This window comes from Lycium ferocissimum, chromosome 3 (assembly GCF_029784015.1).
Source record: "Lycium ferocissimum isolate CSIRO_LF1 chromosome 3, AGI_CSIRO_Lferr_CH_V1, whole genome shotgun sequence".
Classification (NCBI taxonomy): domain Eukaryota; kingdom Viridiplantae; phylum Streptophyta; class Magnoliopsida; order Solanales; family Solanaceae; genus Lycium; species Lycium ferocissimum.
The window spans coordinates 32,683-54,373 of NC_081344.1; the positions used below are offsets into that span (position 1 = coordinate 32,683).

The following is a 21,691-nucleotide window of genomic DNA, read 5'->3' on the forward strand; positions in this document are numbered from 1 at the left end:
TTCTTCCATCAGAGTCCATTTCCTAATTTTGATGTTAAAAGCACAGTTGACAAAAATATACATTATAGCCAGAACAGGTTCTTGTATGTACTGGTTATATGTCAAGCTGCTCTTCATACTTACTTTTAGATAAAAAGCTTCTTTTTTTATCTAATATCTAGTTCGGGCCTGATTATCAGAATTTGCGCCGAAAAATTCTATTTTGAAAAATAAAACTTTCCCAGGAAAGCCGATTTCATTAAATAGTAAAGGATTCTAAGCATTTAAGTTGTGGATTCTCAGCATTTACATTTAATTAATACCCTAGTATGACAAAAAAAAGGTAGTGTATCATGATAATCATGTGACTGCTTCATATAGCTCTGAGGACTTCCTATAAATTTGGTTGACCACAATGTTTTTATATAGTACAAAAACTTATCTACTGAGAAACACACATAAAGAAATGGAAAACAAAGTGCTTTTTCTTCTTCTTCTTTTTCTCATATTTTGTTTTGTGAATCAATCATATGGGGATCAAATAGATGATATTTGCAAAAATAATCTTGATCCAAATCTATGTGAAGATTCTCTTAGAAAAGATCCAAAAGGACCTTCTGATGATTTTAAGGGGCTAGCAGGTACAATTCTCAATTTATGCTTAAACAAGGCCAAAGAAAATTTGGATCAAGTCCCAAAATTGGCTCCCCAAAAATGCCAACAAATTTGTGTTCAACAATATAATTTGGCTATCAATACTTATATTCCTAATTCAATTAAAGAATTGGGGTCTGATCAATTTGCACAAGCAACTGCCTCAATTTTGCAATCTGGAGATAGAGCTCTCACTTGTGAAGATTCATGTGGTCAGTCTCAATTGACTCAGAAAAACAATGAATTTGCTCACCTAGTACAAGTGTCTGGTGACGTTATAAAAACTAAACTGTAAAGAATTATGTCAAGTAGACAGTGACATTACTAAGTGACAGAAATTATTACGAATTCAAGATTTAAATTCTATGAATCTCATTTATTTTCAAAATTATGGGTTCAGATCTACTACTTGTTGTAATTCTTAAACATAATTAGTACTCTACGTCAAATCTAATACTTTAGACGCAGCACTGAATTCATATGAATCTAATCATAGAAATAGCAAGATTTTTAACAATAAATAGTAATCAACATGTTTAAATAGAGAAAACATTAGGAGAAAGAAGAATGACTGACAGTGTGGGAGGAGCAAAGTGGAATCATAATAAATGTTTGGTTTTACCCGTAACGCGACCCAATCCGTGATACGACCAAACCGTTTCTTGACGTGTAATTTGCACAAAATAGGATTTTTCGGTGCCATCATTTAAATTTTGACAAAAATGTGGAAAAATATGAACTTTCGGTGTAAGTGAGAGCATAATTCTGGCAAGTCCAGGAGACTTTATAGTGGTCATTAGGATTTCCGGTCAAATCTTGATAATCATCGCGACGTGATGTGTAGATAATTCACCAACACAACATGTTATGATGATCTCCTGGATTTGACCAAAAATTCTAACGGATTGCCAGGATTATTTTAGCATTTATAGCTGAATTATGGCGATTCGTAAGAATATGTGAGAAAAATCTTACAGTCAAACCTCTCTAGAACAACATCGTTGAGTCCGAAATTTTTTGGATGTTACAAAGAATGGTTGTTATACACCTATAACAATATTTGACATTTAACTAATAGTTGGTTGTTATAGGCCAAAGAAAAGCATAAATTCTAATTTTATATATTTTTTATTGTTATAGAAAATTACAAAACTATTTAAATTTTAAATCTCAAAGATATGCATACTTCACTAACTATTCATTAAAGAAAGTTCATACAATTTCAAATAATTCATAGTTGAATATATAAAGTTTTAAGCTCGCACACATTTTAATTTACTTGAAAATTAATTTTTTTTCAAGATTAATGGAAGAAATTATAATTGTAACTTGTTACGTAGATTTCAATCTCTTTGTGGTGATATAACGCTTGAATTGACGAAGTTTTGCGTTCAAACTATCAGCAAACGGGTATCTAATTGCTTTCCCTCGAAGGAAATTTAAGATTTGAACCGTTGAATCTTCTAAGATTTGAACCGTTGAATCTTCTATCCCGGTCCAAATAACAATAGGTTTAGGTTCTCGTTTAGCACTTTCATTGTATCAAATTAAATATTTGGTCAAAACCTCTATACTTATTATTGGTAATCATAGATATTCTATATATTTTTATAAGATGATTGATTATTATATTACTAAGAAAAAAAGGATAGTTGTTAAATGAAGGGTAGTTTTACAAAGAGCGTATTATTGTAAAATTGATTGTTGCTGTTATAGGTAAAATGTTGTTATGGAGAAGTAAAATATAACATAAAAAATCGGTTAAAAAAAATCTTAGCTGTTATAGAGAGGTGTTGTTATAGAGAGGTCTGAATGTATCACCATAACCTGTGGTGTAGAAATTGCAACAACATGTTTTTGTTTCACAAAATTGCTCCTTATTCCAAATCAACTCTAAATGAATCTAAATTTGATATCCAGCCTTCTAATGTATGTCCTAATAATTTTCAATTGTTCTATTCAACTCAAACCTTCAAAAATCAATAGTCCACTTTGTCTTCGTCTATAAACTAGCTCAAAAAAATCATTCATGATATCCTTCAAGTTTTCTCAACTAAAATTAACCTAAAAATAATCACAAATAACCCGTAGTCTTCAAATTTCTATTGTACATGTGAAGAAAATGGAGGAGCAGTAGAAGGAAGAGGAGGAGAAAACCTAGTGAACATCTATATTTTGTACAGTTTTTCCTAACGAGGGTTAAAAGTTAAATTGTAGGTGTCCTTCGAAAGGACACCCTGCTTTAACTCCAGTTTCTAGACCCATAAAAGAAGGCATTTTGGGCTGTGGGCCTAGATAGTGGAAGCCCATTTAATATGTCAATCTAAATTCGTTTTTTTGCGCGGATTGGCCTTCAAAGGCGCTGGTCTTTAATTTTTGTCCCTCAAATTGCTGGTTTTTAAATTTTTTCCCTTCGCTTAAAAGAGTGGCCAAAAATATCCACAGATTCTGAGTTCAAATCCTCGCTCAGTAAAAAAAAAAAAAAAATCGCAAGGCAAGGCTTCGCGAAATTTCTGCCTTAAGGCTCTTGCCTTGCTAAATTCTGAATGGGAGATTTTTTTTTTTTTACACTACTGAGATTCTACAAAAGTTAGGCCTCTTATTGCTACGATATTCTGCCTTGCGATTTTTTTTTATTGAGCCGAATTCGAACCCAGAACTTCGGGGCATTTTAGGTGAATGACAAAAATTAAAGACCAACAATTTGAGGGACAAAAAATTAATCGTGCAAATTGTCCATCTAAATTCCAATGGGCAATTTCTAGAATTGCCCTTCTTTTGGGGTGGTCTTTAAATTTGCCCCTCGTATTTGAAATCTTTAAAATTTGTCCTTCGGCTAAAATCCATGGGTTCCAAGTTCGAACCCACACACAGTCAAAATTTTAAAAAAAATTCGCAAGGCAGAGTTTAAATTTCGCTATGCCCCCACCGGCATACACTTGTGAAGGAATTACCAAAGTTATGCCGGACCCGGCATACTTATGCCTTATGGGTAGACTTGGCATAAGTATGTCGGGTCGCATAAACTTTGATAATTCTTCACAAGTTTATGTCGGGTACGCATAAAAGTTTGCACATTAAAAGCGTCCCTACTGAGGCGTAAACTTGTGAAGGAATTAAAAGTTATCTGAGGACATATGCTTAAGTTCCTTATAGTATGCGGGTCACGCCCATTTGGTAATTCCTTAACAAGTATCTTGATCCGGCCCTCCAAGATACGCGACCCAAACTTGCCTTCAATTTTTTTTTAATTTACGCTCGAACGAGGTTCGAACTCGGAACCTCATGATTTACTGCGTGAACACTCAAAGTTGCAATGCGAAGGGCAAAAATCAAAGACCAAAGAATATGAAGGGCATAATTTAAAGACTACAAATATGAGGGGCAAAATTTAAAGACTACCCCAAAAGAAGGGCAATCCGCGCAAAAAAAAGAATTCCAGTCCAACCCCATCTTGTCGTACGACCTGATAGAATTTTGAATAAAGAAGCCCACCAAAAAAAATAAAAAATAAAAATTGAATAAAGAATGGTTAAAGGAATAGTCAACCATGCCCAACTGTATTAGATACGGAGTTGTAAAAACGTTGAGCATTTGAAAGATGCAACTCCAAGTAATATAACAAATATCAATTGACAAATCAATGCAGCAAAGTTCAGCTGACAATTTTACACTACAAGTTAGAACAGGCCAATGGAGTACCAAGTACAAAATATGGCCCCCTTTATTACTCACGGTTCTAGACTTTTCTGCCCTTTAATTTAAGATTATCCGTACACTGAATTCCACCACGTGACTCAAATTAGTCCATTCTACTCTTTTTATACCTGCATTTTTAATATGGTGGGTTAAGGGCTAGTTCACTTGATGAGCTTCGTACTTTTCGGTTCATATGAACAGTTTAAGTTCATAGCCTCCTTATCAAGAAATTTATATGTAATTATCTAATAAATAACTTAATAACGTTAAAATTTAACGTATTTATACCATTTCAATAAATTCATGACACATATATTCAGAAGCATGATTGTCACTTGTCACTAAACCATAGTGTATTAATATATATTATCACCTTAAATCAGTACTTAATTATGGCAAACTAGTATAGTTTGTTATAAATACATGTTGCAATAAATTTTACCATTGTTTAATACTCATTTTTTACGCTTTTGCAGATAACTTAACAGGGGTTTGGCCATAGATTTCAAATATTTTTCACTTTTTTTGAAATTTATAGGGTTGTGTTTGATTATATTTTTTACAAAGAATTTTTAAAATAATGTTCATGCGTTAATGTACTTAAATATAATTCCAGAAGTGAAAAATGAGTTGGGAAATAAGTTATAAGTTGTTTTTCAAATTTAAGGACCCGTTCAGCCATGAGAACTTTCACCTTTTCGGGAATTTTTTCCCACTTTATTTAAAAATCAGTGTTTGGCATGAAAATTCCAAATACAATTTGAAATTATATTTGGAATTTAGAAAACACCTAAAACCTTGTTTTCACTTTTTTCACTTTTTTCACTTTCAATATATTCGAACAACCAAATATTCTTTGCAAAAACTATAACCAAACACAACTTTAACTTCAAAATTCAAAAAAAATGAAAAGTATTCGATTTTCATGGCTAAACGTCTACTAAATTACAATTATTTCAGAACAAAGTGAATAACTTTTTTTTATCCCCACGTGTTGTTTGTAATTTCTGTAGGTCCCTAGGACCCCTCCTACCACTATCAGTGCCACTCTCAAAGTCTCTCTGCTAAATTTCTTCTTTTCTCCATGTGATTATTCTCAAAAAAGTCATAAACTTTCAGCTCCTCATTCTCTTCCTTGAATCTTCAAATCTTAACATTTCTCTTCAAAAAACTCGACAATCTAAATTACCATACAAAATCTCTTTCCAATCTTGTGTAAAAAAACAGCAGTTTTTTCCATCTTTCTTGTTTCATTAGTGGCTGCACAAAAAAACTCATCTTTATGGTGATGGTGAACTTATATGGATGTGCTCTCAAATCAGGTCCTTTTTATTTTCTCTGTTTCTTTCTTCTGTTATAATTTCGCCTTGGAATGTCTTTTGGTTCTTTTTTTTTATTTTTTAAAAAAAAATGTTCATGATAGTAAATATCCATTAAAATAGTTTATGGAAAATGAAAAATTGGGGAACTTTTTTTTCTTCTTAAGTTTGAAATCATTTTTGTGCTCGTCGATCTTACATAAGATTGATTTAGAAACAGAGGAACTTTTTGAATTAGCTAAAATGAAATATAGAATATGTCCTTAGAACATGAGACATGTTACTTGAATGTCGACATTGTAACCTTAGAGCTCCATTAGTAGTACTTTCTTTATAAGTTTATATGTGATGAATTCTCAATATCTATTGTGAGAAAACTATCAAATTTATTTTCTACTTATATTATTTGAGTATCTATTTTGACAAAACCATCAAACTTGACTTAAACGTTAGATTCGTATGTGCTTTTACAACATGTGTCTCACTTATGTCTGACGTCAGCTACAGTAGATTGTGAACAACTTATTCTCCGATAAAAAACCTACATGAAACTATGGTATCCCCTTGTACCTAATGAAAAGATAGAAGTCTTATGTCTGAACTTCATCAATTTGATTGTTGAAAATCTCCTTTAATTTTTTTTTTTCACCCAATATAGGGAGCTGTTGGAGTGGATGCACAAGAGGAAAATTTTGGGTAAAATTCAAGCTCGTGATAAAAGAGTATGTCTTTGTTGTTGTTTCAAGTTATATTAATTTTGGGGTATATGTTTGAAACATTTTTCTCATTTATTCAAAATCCTCTTTAGTGAATGCCAAGAAATGGTGTTAGTCTTGCACCTCCATCACATTCTTCTTCCTCACGAAAAGAATTATAAATGCATAGAATGGAAACAAGCTTAAAATTTGACGATTATTGGACACAAATTTGTAAAAAATTGTGTAGTGGACTTAGTATTTTTATTGGTGGTGTGTAATTGAAAATATTGGACAATTTATAGTAGCACGAGAATAATACCTCTCCCCAAATTTACCATGGAACTCCTTTTGGTTTGTGCATATCAGGGTGATCTTTTTAATGAGAATGACACCTAAGCTATCATTTGGTCATTGATTTTGAAAGTTGAAACTCGAAAATCGAAAATTTGAATTTTTGAAGTTGTGATTTTGGAACTTGAAGTTGTGTTTGGACATGCATTTTACTTGGAAAAATTTGAAGTTTTGTGAGTGGAAGTCCCAAAAATCCAAATACTAGTCTGGACCAGTTTTTGGAACTTGAAATTTTTTTGAAAACAGATTTTCAAAATCCAATCCAAAATCTATAGGCCAAACAGATATTTGAAGATATATTTTTAAAATCTGATCCAAAATCTATGACAAACGCTAGCTAAATTTTTTGGCTAATGTAGTATGAAATGAGATGCATTTACCATTTATAGATGATGGATGCCACCTAAACTTTTTGGCTAATATATATATATATGAAGTGATATGCATTTACCATTATAGAGAATTGGGCTATGCATATGTGAACACCATTTATAGTACTTGGAGAACTGGACTTTTAACTCTTACCAAAACTCTCCTTCACAATTTATGACGAGCGATTATGAATTGGTCATGAGTTCTGTCAGATGAGCAAAACTTTGCCTTGTTCACAAGTTATGGACAAACGAGTATAACTTTAGTATAAACTATAAAATTTTTACAAGTTTTGACAGATTGACAAAACTCGCATGTGTTATTCAAATGTTCACAAGTTTTGCCAATTGACTCACTATGGAAAGCCTATGGAGCCTGGAGATGCTTTAATTTTTTATGTATCCCCACCCCTTGTCTGTAATGAACAGCAAATTTGTAGAAACTTTAGGATTTGGGAAGCCTAGATTTTCATATCAAACCAAGTTAGCAATATTGTTAACAATAGATACAAGTCCTCCCAAATTCGGCATGTAAACTTGGATAATTTGCACTTTTGTCCCTATTTCGTGTTGGTTTTTAATTTTTACCCCTCAACTCAAACAAGTTTTTCACGGGATATAAGTTTCGCATCATAATATACCACAAGTTATACCCCGTTAGGCGTTAGGCATAAGTTCCAATCTGAAGGACAAAATTGAAGACCAGCCCATTTGAAGGGAAAACCGTGCAATTTCGTTTGGATTTGCATGAATTTCAAACTCTGCCTTAAGCCAAAAAAAAAAAATTACTTGGCTGGAATTTTGCAAACCTCTGCCTTAAGGCCTAACTTTTGCCCAATAGACTTAATTTTGGACAAAAGTTAGGCTTTAAGGCAGAGGCTTGCCAAGCCTCTGCCTTAAGGCTTAACTTTTGCCCGAATAGGCCTAATTTTGCTACAGCCTCTGCCTTGTTTTTTTTTTTTACTGAGCCTGGGTTCGAACCCAAGACCTCGGGGTATTAAGCAAAGGCCAAAAATTAAAGACCACCAATTTGAGGGCCAAAAATTAAAGACCAATGCCTTTAAAGGACAACCGTGCAAATGACCCAGACAATATAATGAAGTTCTGAGGCCCAATAGATTGCAAAAGCCCATTATTATTATGACCAATAACCCTGAGTCAATTCTTTGGTGATCTTAACTGATGAAGACAATAGAATAAAGCATTAGCTCCAAATACAACATTGCCAAATACTTAGAGTTAACGTGCCTAATTTGTGTGAATCGAGATATTTTCCCACTTCTTTTCTTGAAAAAAAGGTGCTATATAAGTGGAAGGAGGATAGTGAGAATCAAACTCACACTTATTCAACGAAACATTAATTCTAACCAGTATTACACAAATAAACAGATTCATGTCTACACATTTAACATTAGAGGAAAGTATTTGCAGCTGATTTATAGTTAATGAGCTACCATCATATCTGATTCTGCTAATATTTTGTTTTCATTTGCTTGAAGAAAAATGGTAGATATAATGATAAATAACCCTTCCCTTTCTCTTTAATTTCAGAGCATCTTTTGTATGTTGGTTTATGAGTAAATTTTGTTAGTTTATTTTTTCAAGTATCTCGTTAAAATTATTAATTAGAATATTATCTCTATTTTTGAACTTTCTTTTGTCATTTGAATTATAATCTTTAAGGGATTGTTTTATCATTTCGTATATGTCCAGGGACTTTGATCTACAAAATGGACAAAACCAGTCAACTCAATCTCTATTTTTGGGTGGATTGCATTTTCTACTCTCATATTTTAGAGTGAGAGACAGCATATCCTCTTTAACTTCTTTGCATAGAGGGAAAGCTCCCTTGGAAAACATATCGACCCCTTTTTTTTTATAAATAGCTATGGTGACCGGGCAGCTTAAACGCATGTCGACTAATTCCACGGCATACTTGCTATCTCCCATCAACACATATACCTAGTAATTTTATCCAGACTTTAAGAATTAAGGGGTTCACTGTTTTGTTGGCAGCGACGACATCGTCTTTCCTCAACGCTCAAAACCTTTTAACGACAATGTCTCTATCAATCCAAGCTCAAATTAAACACCATGTGAAACTGAAATATTGACCGATGAAACAAGAGGGGGTTACTCGAATGATAAGCACCCTCTACCTCCAATCTTAAGTTTGTGGGTTCAAGTCAAAAAGAGAAAAAAAAAAAGAGGAAACTCCTAGGGAGGGGTTATTAAAAAAAAAAAAAAAAAAAAAAAAAGATACTGACCGATTGCGCCAAGTTAAAGTTTCATATCTAGGGAACTCCACACTCCATCACCAATCTGTTTCAGATTATCATAGTGATATCAAAGCTACACATACCTCCTAATGCAAAAACAAACCTAGGTAAACAATATTTAGCTTTTAAATCATTTGGAGCAATATTATGACAGTTAAGGTGGGATGAAAGCGGATGAGGGGCAGCGGTCTTACGAAAATGGTAAATAAGAGCATGTTTGGAAAGCCACCTGGTAATTGGAATTCGTGTAATTACTACCCTAGTAATTACACAGCGTAGTAATTACACAGTATTGTAATTACAACGACTTATTTGTTTGTCATAATGTAATTACAGTGTAATTACAAGCGTGTTGTTTGGTTGCACAAGTGTAATTTCACAGTTAGTTTAATTTAAAAATAAAATTTAATTATACAAAATTTAAAATTAATATTTAAAAAATATGTGCCTTTATAAATGATATTAAATTAGTTATTTAATAATACATTGTTTCTTGAAAATATGTTAATTAATAATCATATATTTGTAACTAATATTGAAAAAAAAAATTGATATATAATTTCAAATTAATAATATTTTAATTTTAATTGATTATAAAAATTAAAAGCATACCTTTTTTGTGAGAACATCATAGGATTGGATGTTTAATATTTATAAATATAATGCCATAACACTATTCAAATGTTTGACAATAATTCTATCAACTGTAAGTGAAAAATAAACAACATGCAATGTAAAATAACAAGTCAATAGTACTAAAGCAAATATTTTTAAAATCGAAAATATAACCTAAAATCAAAATCCGAAAGAATATTTTTAACATCATACTCTTATGTCAAATTCTAACGTTACATAAGTAAGTTTCAATATAACATAAGTAAATACTCCTATAATTCAAAAGAAATGAAAAATATAAGTCAATAACCTCACAACGAAATTCTACTTTAATAACTTCACTTTTTATATGCCAAGTTTGCTAATGACTCATTCTTTCTAATATTAAGATATGTAGTTTCAAAAATTAGAATATTAATACGGTTATGCTAAATGAATAATAAAAAAAAAAACGAGCAATTACATGAAACCACAAGAAGTAAAGGTTGGGAATGAGAAGAAAGGAAATGAAATATAAATTCTATAAAAAGAAAAATATATTTTAAAAAATACAAATAAAGAAAAAAAACGTAAAAATAAAAAAGAAATTCAATAATAGAAATAAAAAAAATAAATTATAAAAGAAAATAAATTAAAATAAAATAAAAAAGAAATTAAATAATAGAAATAAAAATAAATTAAAATAAAATTAAAAAGAAATAAACTAAAAAGTAACCTTGTAATTACAGGGTGTAATTACACCCAATTCTCAGCCCCCCCTTGAGAATTTGAGAGTGTAATTACACCCTCTCAATTACACCCAATTCTCACCTAACTGTGTAATTACCTGGTCAAACAAACAAGCCAAACTATGTAATTATATCCAATTACACCCAATTCCAATTACCTGGGTGGCTTTCCAAACAGGCCCTAAAGGTGAGAGAGATCATTTGAATGAGGTGATTTTTTGTGCATTCCTTATTTGAATATTATCGGGGTAAAGCGGTGGTGGAGTAACTGTAATCTTCAAGTGGTGCTTTTGAGAGTAGAAGGATCAACTGTTACGATGATGATTGATTTAGAGTGATGATGGGTGTTAACTGGAAAAAATAGTATTTGCACAATTATATTTGAAAATGTTCCAGAAAAAATCTGGACCATTTCACATGATTTAAGGGCAAGTTTCACCATTTTTCCTGGTAAAAGAGATCCGTTCGTGAATAAAGATATATTTGGACCAATTTTCTTATGAGCCTGTATATTTAACCCCAACTATATTAGCGGAAGGCAATTTTAGAACATTTTACAAAGTTGAAGGGCAAATTTGAATGTTTCTCCCTTATATATATTTTAATCGTAGTTTGTAGCTCACCTTTGCTAACTAGTTAATTGAGTCCGGAGCCAAAATGGCGTATTTTTGCAGCCATTAGCCCAAAATAGTATGCTTTTTTTTTTTTTTAGACCAAAATGGGTATTTCGTTGGTACACTGTTCCGGTGCCGAATAAATTGTTGCATTTCGCTACACATGTAGCGAAATGCAACAATTTTTTTTTTTTTTGCATTTCGTTGTGCAATTCACGAAATAGGTTTTTTTTTTTTTTTTTTTTTTTGGGCAATTCGTGAAAGAAACTGTGTGCGCATGCAATTTTTTAGTGAATTGCATTTCGTTGTGCAATTCACGAAATATGCTCTTTTTTTTTTTTTGCAATTCATGAAACTAATGAAAAAAATTGTTTTTTTTTTTTTGCATTTCGTGAATTGGTCAACGAAATAGACTTTTTTTTTTTTTTTTTTTTGCATTTCGTGAATTGATAAACGAAATAGGCTTTTTTTTTTTTTTTGCATTTTGTGAATCAGTGAAAGAAATAGTTTTTTTTAATTTTATTTCGTTCATCTAAAAACGAAATTGGAATATATATATATATATATTTGTATTTCGTTGATATACCAACGAAATAGGAAATTATAATTTTTTTTTTTGCATTTCGTGTATTAAAAAATGAAATAGGATAAAAAAATTATTTCGTTCATATAAAAACGAAATATATATATATATATATATATATATTTGCATTTCGGTTATATTCCAACGAAATAGGAAATTATATTTTTTTTTTTTTTTGCATTTCGTTTATATTCCAATGAAATAGGATAAACATTTTATTTTATTTTTGTATTTCGTTTATATAAAAACGAAATAGGAAAATAATTGGAATATTTTTTTTTTTATATATTTCATTCATATATCAATGAAATAGGATAATTTCCTATTTCGTTGGAATATAACCGAAATATATATATATATATATATATATATATATATATATATATATATATATATATATATATATTTTGTATTTATTTATATAAATAACATACCTATTTGCATGTACAAGAAAAAATATCAACTCCTAATTACACCAATTAAAATCACAAAATTAAAAAATAATATATTTTTTTCCTTTTTTTTTTTAAATCCACTTTTTCGTGTTTTTTTTTTTTAAGTTTCCTAAAATAAAATTATGAAAATATAATTTTTTTAACTTTATAAAAAGTTATGATAATTTATAAAGTGGATTTTTTAAAACAAGCTTGTTTAAATTTTTTTTTTCTAAAATAAAGTTATGTTTTGATTAAAAAATAACACGTTTGTTTTGTTTGGAAACTTTAGATTTAAGTGTTTTATTTTTTAATCAAAACATAACTTTATTTTGAATATAAATCTAATTCAATTAGATAAAAACATAGTTAAAAAATATAGGAGAAAGAGTAGTTGTAAAATGGTGAAAGAGTAGTTGTAAATTGGTGAAACTTTAAACAGTCATAACTTTGCGCTCGGATATCCGATTTATGCAAAAAAAATAATTTGATTTTGCATATTTTTCCGAGATCTAGCAGCGCAAACCGCCGTAAGGCCAGGCCGATTTTCTAGAAAACCTCTTTTTTCCCTTCCAATTTTAATTTTCCCCCAAATTGGCGGGAAATTTTCAGTTTTCTTTACTTATAATATGATGATGCGCAATAGACTTCAACATAAAAAATTTGGAGTAACGTAGTTGTGAATGTCAATTTCACTTATGTGGTTTCAATTTTTGAAAATAAAGCTGACTAATTTTCTCGACATATAGGATAAAACTAATTTTTTTTATCCTATTTCGTTTTTTAATACACGAAATGCTATTTATTTATTTATTTATTTTATCCTATTTCATTGATCTACCAATGAAATGCAAAATATATATATATATATTTTCCAATTTCGTTTTTAGATGAACGAAATAATAATAAAAAAAAAAAAACTACTTCGAAAACACTATTTCATTCATTGATTCACAAAAAAAAAAAAACAGTTTCTTTCATTAATTTCACGAAATGCAAAAAAAAAAAAAGAGAGCCTATTTTGTTTATCAATTCACGAAATGCAAAAAAAAAAAAAAAAAAAAAATTCATTAGTTTCACGAATTGCAAAAAAAAAAAAGAAAAAAAGAGCATATTTCGTGAATTGCACAACGAAATGCAATTCACTAAAAAATGAGGTCAATTGCATGCACACACAGTTTCTTTCACGAATTGCAAAAAAAAAAATCTATTTCGTGAATTGCACAACGAAATGCAAAAAATAAAAATAAAAAAATAATTTGTTGCATTTCGCTACATGTGTAGCGAAATGCAACAATTTATTCGGCACCGGAACAGTGTGTGTGTGGGTATTTCGTTGGTTATCCAACGAAATACCCATTTTGGTCTAAAAAAAAAAAAGCATACTATTTTGGGCTAATGGCTGCAAAAATACGCCATTTTGGCTCCGAACTTCTAGTTAATTAGCCCACACGATTTGTCCATTATGTAGAGGAATCTAATAATCTATGTCCTAACAACTGGATTTAGTTGGTTAACGCCTCAAGAAAATAAAATAATGTGGCATTTTGCTTGATTTGATATTGGATAATCTCAAAAGAGATCCCCTCAAGCAAGTTGTACTAGTTTATTATCACTTGTGCTTCGTGCAATGTATCTTAACAATGAATAGTTTATCATATTTTTAACTACATTACTTGTTGCTACTTCCCATCAAGCAATAAGTTAAATATTCTGCCAAAAGAAATAATTATAATCCGTAACCTGTTTCGGCCGAACACACACTAATGTGACTTCGATTAGGTTTTGTTGCTAATATATCAAGCCTTTATTACTAGACCAAAACATAATTAACGTCGGACAAATTTCATTGCTAAACAAAAAATAGCAATGAATTAGCACAGATATGATAGCAATATATAAAAACACTTAAATTTACTAAATATTACCAATATTTCTCTTGTGAAAAAAATGCTAATATAACAAAATCTCATGAAATTCTTGTCTTCTCTCGTTTACCATAATTAACTGGAAAATCGAGAAAATAATATATATTACTTAATGTCTTAATTATATACCGTAAATTTGATAAGTATTTTAACCTTGTATATCGAATACATGCATGTTGTACACTAATTGATTTAGTGCATCAATCGTTCAAATAAGTATTTTTCCCTTCTCCTAGAATTGCATGCCCGTGATTCATGATTTTCATTGAAACCTACTTTTAGCTAGTACACACACATGCACACTGTATATACACATATATACAAATAATTCTCCAAGTATTTTAATGGTACATGATCTGCAAATAAGATCTCAAAGTACAGTTCTATCACTTTAAAATTAAAAGTAATAGTTTGTAGTGGAGGGTTCAGTGTACCAAATTAGTTTAATCATATAGTAATTAATTCCACCAGCTCATTACTACTATTAAATTCTAGCTTTTGTTTTTATTTTCTTCTGTGAAATGGAGAATTTTTATTTATTTTGTCAAGCATGGCTTCGGGTTGACAAGTTTTCTATGTATGTATTGTTTTTTCAATTGGCAGAAAATTGCATAGTTGGATTTGTCTACTCTTGAACTACTTAATTAAAGAGATAGGACATGTTAATTAATTAATCAGAAATAATTTGTTTAGTTAAGCTAGCACTTCTTGCCACTACAAAATGAGTGAGTTTATCACGTCCTTCTATATATATACTGACCAACCTTATATTACGACATGTTATTAATTAATTAAAAGAAGAAGAGATTAGGCGTATCAATAATGTCAATTAGTTGACATTGAACACCCTATATCATCCATAAGTCAAATATTATAAAATCATTATTTAATTAGCTATGCTTATATGGTAGGCGAATAAAATCTAATTTTGCTTAACGCTTTCGATTAGTTCACCAAAGAAAAATGCTTAATGGCTTGGCACCGTGGAGATTTTCAGATTAAAATAAGAGCTGACTTTATTCGAAGGGGAACTTATTATTGACTTTGATTTTTTTTTTTTTTTTTAAAACTTCTAATAGGTTTTCAATTCAAAGCCCAAATTGATGACTAGTTCGTTAAATTGATTGAAATTTGAAGCCAAGTAAATAAATCCAAACTGTAAATATCTTAAACAGTGTATATATAAAGAATACAAGTAGGACTAAATTTTGTTATAATATAGTCTGTTCATTGCTTTTTGGTACATATAATATAGTCTGTTCATGCTCACAAGTAAATGTATGTCATAGTCTTAGCGCTTTACTCTTCATTTAGCGCTTAACCTGTCTTAATTTCTTGAAAATGAATATAAAGTAGAAACTCAGCTGTTAAAGGAAAAGAAATAGCAATAATTAACAAAACGCAATTTTTTTTTATTTTTTTTTAAAATTGAAACTCCATCTATTTTACGCCAAATCAATAAAATCCGTTTGAGGGAGAGACTCACGTTAGAGCAATAGCTTACCAAGACGATGATCAGCAGTATTGGTTTGGAAGAATGACCAGCCATATTTGGACTGGGACACGATTGGGATCCTGCCGGCGGCAAAACTGAGGATCTTTCGCAATATAGGCAAAAATCTGACAAAGCAATGCCACATGGAGGTAGAGAGCCCACAAGTCGTGGATTTCTTTTCCCAAAAAAGAAGCAACAACAGTATCTGGGAAATAAGCATCGGTTAATTCTGTGTCAACAGTCGGTGTAATATATAGGATAGCGTTGTATGGAATGATTGGGTGTAAATAATATGTAGTGGCTTTTTTAAGTCCCCCATCCAATCCATGCAAGACATGTACACGTGAATACGTATGTGACTTATATGTAAACATTTTTACCACTCAATTATAATATTATGAATTACTTACTATGATTACTGTATAATTTTTTAAGATTAAATTGCTTAATCTAATTCTAGTGTAAACAATGCAAGGAAATACACTTTTCCTGAGTAATAATTAATGCTGTACAAAGTATTTACTCTGCAATAAACCAAGTTAGGGAAGTAAAAGGTAAACAACTCCTATAGTGCATGCATAGTTGGATAGTACTAATAGCGAGATATTGGTAATAATTAGCACTATAGAAAATAGAATTTCAACTCCTAATAGGCAAAGTGAAGAAGGAGGTCCACGCATTTGACTTTAGGGACCCAAGATATTCGAATTCCAAAATGGGACCAATGAAAAGAAAACTGAAAATTGAAGGAACACATTCTGTATCAATCCAGAAGGGGACCAAATTAAAAAGCCAACAAATAAATTCAGCAGTGACAAATCTATGTGATGATTAGATATGCAGCACTTAATTATATTTTTACAAGAAGATATAAACATATTAATAAAGAAAAATGAGTAACAAGATACAAAATAATTGTATTATTAACAAATATGCTGAGTCAGAGTATCGTATATATATGATATTATCGTCCTGTTGACACTTGGATTACTCACAAGATCAATATCACGCTTCAATTATAATTAAAATATTAGTTTTAAAGTGTCGACTTAACGTTAAAAATATTTCATGCAAATGTGATTACTGATTAGCAGTCCTTATATTTCATTTTACGTGGTACTTTTTCCTTATTGATTAGTTCGTTTAAGAAATGTCCCTTTTCTAACTTTAACTTATAATTTATCCTTTAAGTCTATGAGTTCTAAATTCTAGGATAGCCACTTCTAGTGTTATAATGAGTTCTAAATATAATTTTTGTACATATTTAATAATTTTTTAAATATAACTACGAGATTTGGACAAAAGTTACTGAATTCAACTAAACTCATTCGAAGGTTGGCTTTCAGCTCCGCCCCGATTGATCATATTTTTATGATCGCAAAAATATCATAACAAACTTAAGATCATAAGTTCTATTTTTTTTTCTTTTAAACTTTATTTCGAGCCAAATATTGCTACAAGAATGGAAATGAATGGAGTAATATATAGAATGGACAAAAAGACAGTAAATCGGATATTGTGGATCCATAAAAGATGAGAATATCCTTAAAACATAGGTGGGGTCAAAGTGATGATGAAAAATAAGATGAGAATACATGCATGGTTCCTCAAAAAGTAGACACAATCTGCCCGAATCGAAACTATTGTAAAACTGATTATACTCTTCCTTGTCCTGTAAAGATAGAGGATTACTGACCTAGACAGGTTCATCCCTTCTATTTTTCTTTAATCATACTGCTCCTATATGATATTCGAAAGTTATTTGTCTGATTAATTCGAATCGCATTGAGTAGATAATGTAATACGTTCTCTAACAAGGAGCTGTTTTTCATTTTTAGAATTTAAATTCGAGATATTTGATTAAGAATGAAGAGTTTCTAATCATCACATACGATACTCGTTGGAGACGATAGACAGGGTGGATCTGTAATGTAATATGTGTATATATTCATGTGAATTCAGTAACTTTTACTCAATTATATATATATATATATATATATATATATATATATATATATATATATATATATATATATATGTGTGTGTGTGTGTGTGTGAGAGAGAGAGAGAGAGAGAGAGAGAGAGAGAGCATAAATCTAATTATTATTGTATATTAAATTGAGGTCATTATAGAAATTTATAAATTTTAAATCTTGAATTCCCCTTTGATCATAGGTATCTACCCTTCCCCACTCTCGCTCCATCTACACTCCTTGATGACGACAAACAAGGATGGATCTATAATGTAATATGCGGTTTTATGTGAATCCGATAGCTTTTACACAAATCCTATATATATGTATTAAGAAATTCACTAAGTATCTATAAAAACAGTGCACCTAGTTAATTATTATTATCTATTAAGTTGAAATATCTATAAAAATTTATAAACTTCAAATTTGGAATTAAATTCGCCTTTCACATCCCTTCCCCATTCTCCATCCAGCCATGCACCAATCTAAAGGAAAGAACTTACCTATAATATTAGCAATTAATTTCATATCTTTATACTGCATGTATGTTTCTTCTTTTATGTTTTGGAAAAGGACTTGTTATTCTCCATGTACCCTAGCTGTTGTTTTGCTTGTCTATTTATGGTCTTCTTTTTCTTTTCTTTTCTTTTCTTTTTTCCCCTTTGGCTTTGTGAAAGAAGAATATTTTTTATCATAATGCAAAGTAGTTCTATGAGTCTTGGGTGTGGTCCTTAATTTGATCACAATCTTCTTGAAACTTAACTATCCTTCTTGTCTGAATCTTTGATGTTGCTGTCATGCTCATGCATATACCTTTGCGACGAAGGTAAATGAGAGCTTATTACAATTGCTCAATTGCATAATTTACTACTCTTTATGCGATGTATTAAGAATGAAAGTAAAGATTTTTTAAAGTTGTGGTCTTAAATCTGTCATAATATTTATCGAGTCATTATAAAACTTTTAAAACATGACATAACATGTGATGGTTAACTAAAAAGCTTCTCATTATAGATAAGTTAATTGTTTCAAAAAATTAAGTGTGTCATTCTTTTTGGAATGTAAGATGATGCTTGTCTAAGTCTTGCATATATAATCTTATTATTCCTTCCGTTCACTTTTATCATTAATTTTGACTTTTCATTGCCATTAAAAACAATGATTAAGATAAGTATTTTACCACAATACCCCTATTAAATGGTGTATAATTGTATTGGAGTTGGAAAAATGATTTGAAATGAGTAATAAATCCTAAGGGTAAAACAAGAATTTTTTTTGTCTTACCTTGATATGTGAAAATTGACAACTAAAAATGAAAATCTATAAAGGGAATAGTGGACAAGTAAAAGTCAATGGAGTGAGTACTCCATAATCATGATTAAATGCTAAATATTCTCACTTTAATTTATGATTCTCATAATTAAATTGTCTGGTTAGATATGTAACCTTAGGGTGCAAATAAATATTTTGCTACCAGCCCCACATGAAACAATTTTTTGGGTAATCTTAGCAGTGTGGATTTAAGTGTAACAGGTTTGTAGCAGTTTTTTTTTTTTTTTTTCATTCTGTTATAATTGTTATACTAACTCCTAATTTTTTTGATAGCGGAGCTCTTTCAATTGCTATATCAAAATGTTATTATATATAATATGGAGAACATATAATATAACATTAACACTATAGCAAGTTCTAAACGTGATTGGGATAGTGAAATATTATTTTAGAGATAAATGTTATATAAAGGTCTGACTGCAAATGTTATATAAGGTGTTTAGCTCTAATCACAAGAGAAGTACGAGGAGAAGTACCGATTAATTGTTTCATGCATGGCTCTCGTTGAAATATTTGATTTTTAGTCCTTTTTTTTATTTTTTTTTATTTACAGTTTTCTTAATAATATGGTTCTCCTTATTTAACAGAATCTTTTGTGGGGTCCTATTTATGTTTTTTGTTTCTTGTTCTTTCCTTTCTTGAAAATCCTCTTGCACGAGCATATTCTTTTCTCTGTAAAGGTCAACAAAATTGTCCTCATTTTCTCTATCCAATTACTACAAGTTGAACAAACAAAGTGAAAATGGAGCTATGGATTCACACACGTCTCCATAACCTATTGGCTTTGCTTTATTATCTCATTTTTAGAAAGTCAAATTATTTTGGATTGAAAAAGAAAACATTTTATTAAAAACATTTGAAAAAGAAAACATTTTATTAAAAACATAATAACTACTTATGTCTCAATTCTGAACAAGTCGAAATTAATTAGATTAATTTTCGTCGTGTATATCTATTAAACTAAACTCGTCTAAATTCAATATTTTTAACAGATAGTTTCTCTAGCAATGCATGTCTCTAACAAGCTAAGCCAGAAAGACTTTTAGCAAACATTTGAACTAAAGTAAACATACTAATATGACTAAAATCAATCCAAATATGAACTACTTTCTTTCGTTACATGTTATTTTCGCTGAGTATATGATTTAGTTAAAATCTAATTATGTGGTTTAGAAAAAATTAATGTTTGTTCTGTTTATATACTCCATAGTTTTAGCTTAATATTGAAATTGTAATTAACTGCACTTCACTCGATGGATATCAAGAGTAAAAATTTGCAAAATTGGGAAAAAAAATAGATATATACAGTAATCCAAGGGGTTACTTATCTCTTTTTTCCTCCATCCGGTGGCTATTATATTGTCAAACGTAAAATAAAGAAGCAAATTATATAGTAAAGATTTTTTATGTGTATGGGGAGAAACTTCCGAACGAATTCAAAGATGAAGATGGGCATGATAACGTGAAGAATAATAAAATAACGTATAGTAATTTTATTCTGTTTAAGTCAAATTGTTGGAAGATTCCATGATCATGTGCCTGCAGTCATTCCATCTCATTACAACAAATACCGACTTCTTTCATAATGGTTCTCAATGATACTATTTATGTATTTTTAATCTGTTTAAAAAAAAGAAAGAAAGAATTTTAAATATGTTTTTGAACTTTGTAAAATGGCTAAAATATGTTAACCATTAATAGTTGCGGTTGAATATACTTTTAATGTTACAAGATTTATCCACATATGCTATTAACTAATGGCGGAAGTTTTCAGACATTTTTTACAAGGAAAGATGATCATTTTTTTTTAACTATGTGAAATTATCCAAATTTGCTATTAAACTTTGTGAAATTTGAACTCGCGAATTGTGTGGGCAACCTGAATTTGAAATTTATTTTGAATTTTGACCCTGTGAATCTCAAGATAAATAATGATGCTATATCTTAATAACTTTGATTAAAGCTCTATATTCACGTTACAAAAATCACTTAATATATAAGAAACCTGAAAGAGAAAATTACAAATCCACTCAAAATAAAAGCTAGAATTTATTTTTTCTAAAATATTCATAAATTCAAAATTCTAAACACAATTTTATGGTTAAGTAGATGCATGAATAGAGATGGAGGAGCACACACATGGGAAGCAAATCTCGAAAGAAATTGCCATGTCTCAAAGATATGGTAAGTCCACATAATTAATTTCACACCAGGAAAAGGGCACCATTGCTTACATCACCTGTATCTCTTTGTGGATTTTGTTGGGAAATTCAACCCCCACTTATCTTTTTAATTTCCAATCCCCAATTTTTTTGATTTAGTTCGGTAAGTCGGACGGTATAAATTTAGCATTTTTCCAATTAATGTGCAACTTCACAATTATATCCTTTATGGAAATGGCAAACCGATTCGGGAATTTCGACACATTCAATTAGTTCGGACTTGTTTAGTATTGAATTGGAATCAAGACAAAAAAAGTTCTCTCTTCCCCCCTGTATCTCTTCCCACGAGTGAATCGAAAGTTGGATCTACATTGATTTCTATCCTCCCGTGGGCCCCCACAACCCTTGGATGATCCACATCTCGGGGGTCGAGGCGCGGACATTGAACTATCCACCCACCCCCAAAACACACGACGC

At 30.3% G+C, this 21,691-nt stretch overlaps 1 protein-coding gene and 1 long non-coding RNA gene across 2 annotated transcripts; both read left to right on the top strand.

The window, feature by feature from the left end:
* Window positions 1-445: 445 nt before the first annotated feature.
* Window positions 446-928, top strand: LOC132050712 (cell wall / vacuolar inhibitor of fructosidase 2-like). The gene has a single exon (XM_059442084.1). The coding sequence runs from the start codon at window positions 446-448 to the stop codon at window positions 926-928; it is 483 nt and encodes a 160-aa protein (XP_059298067.1).
* A 4,377-nt stretch (window positions 929-5,305) lies between these two features.
* Window positions 5,306-6,463, top strand: LOC132050793 (uncharacterized). The gene is made up of 2 exons (XR_009413501.1): window positions 5,306-5,654; window positions 6,310-6,463. It is a non-coding gene; the product is annotated as an uncharacterized LOC132050793 (long non-coding RNA).
* Window positions 6,464-21,691: the final 15,228 nt, after the last annotated feature.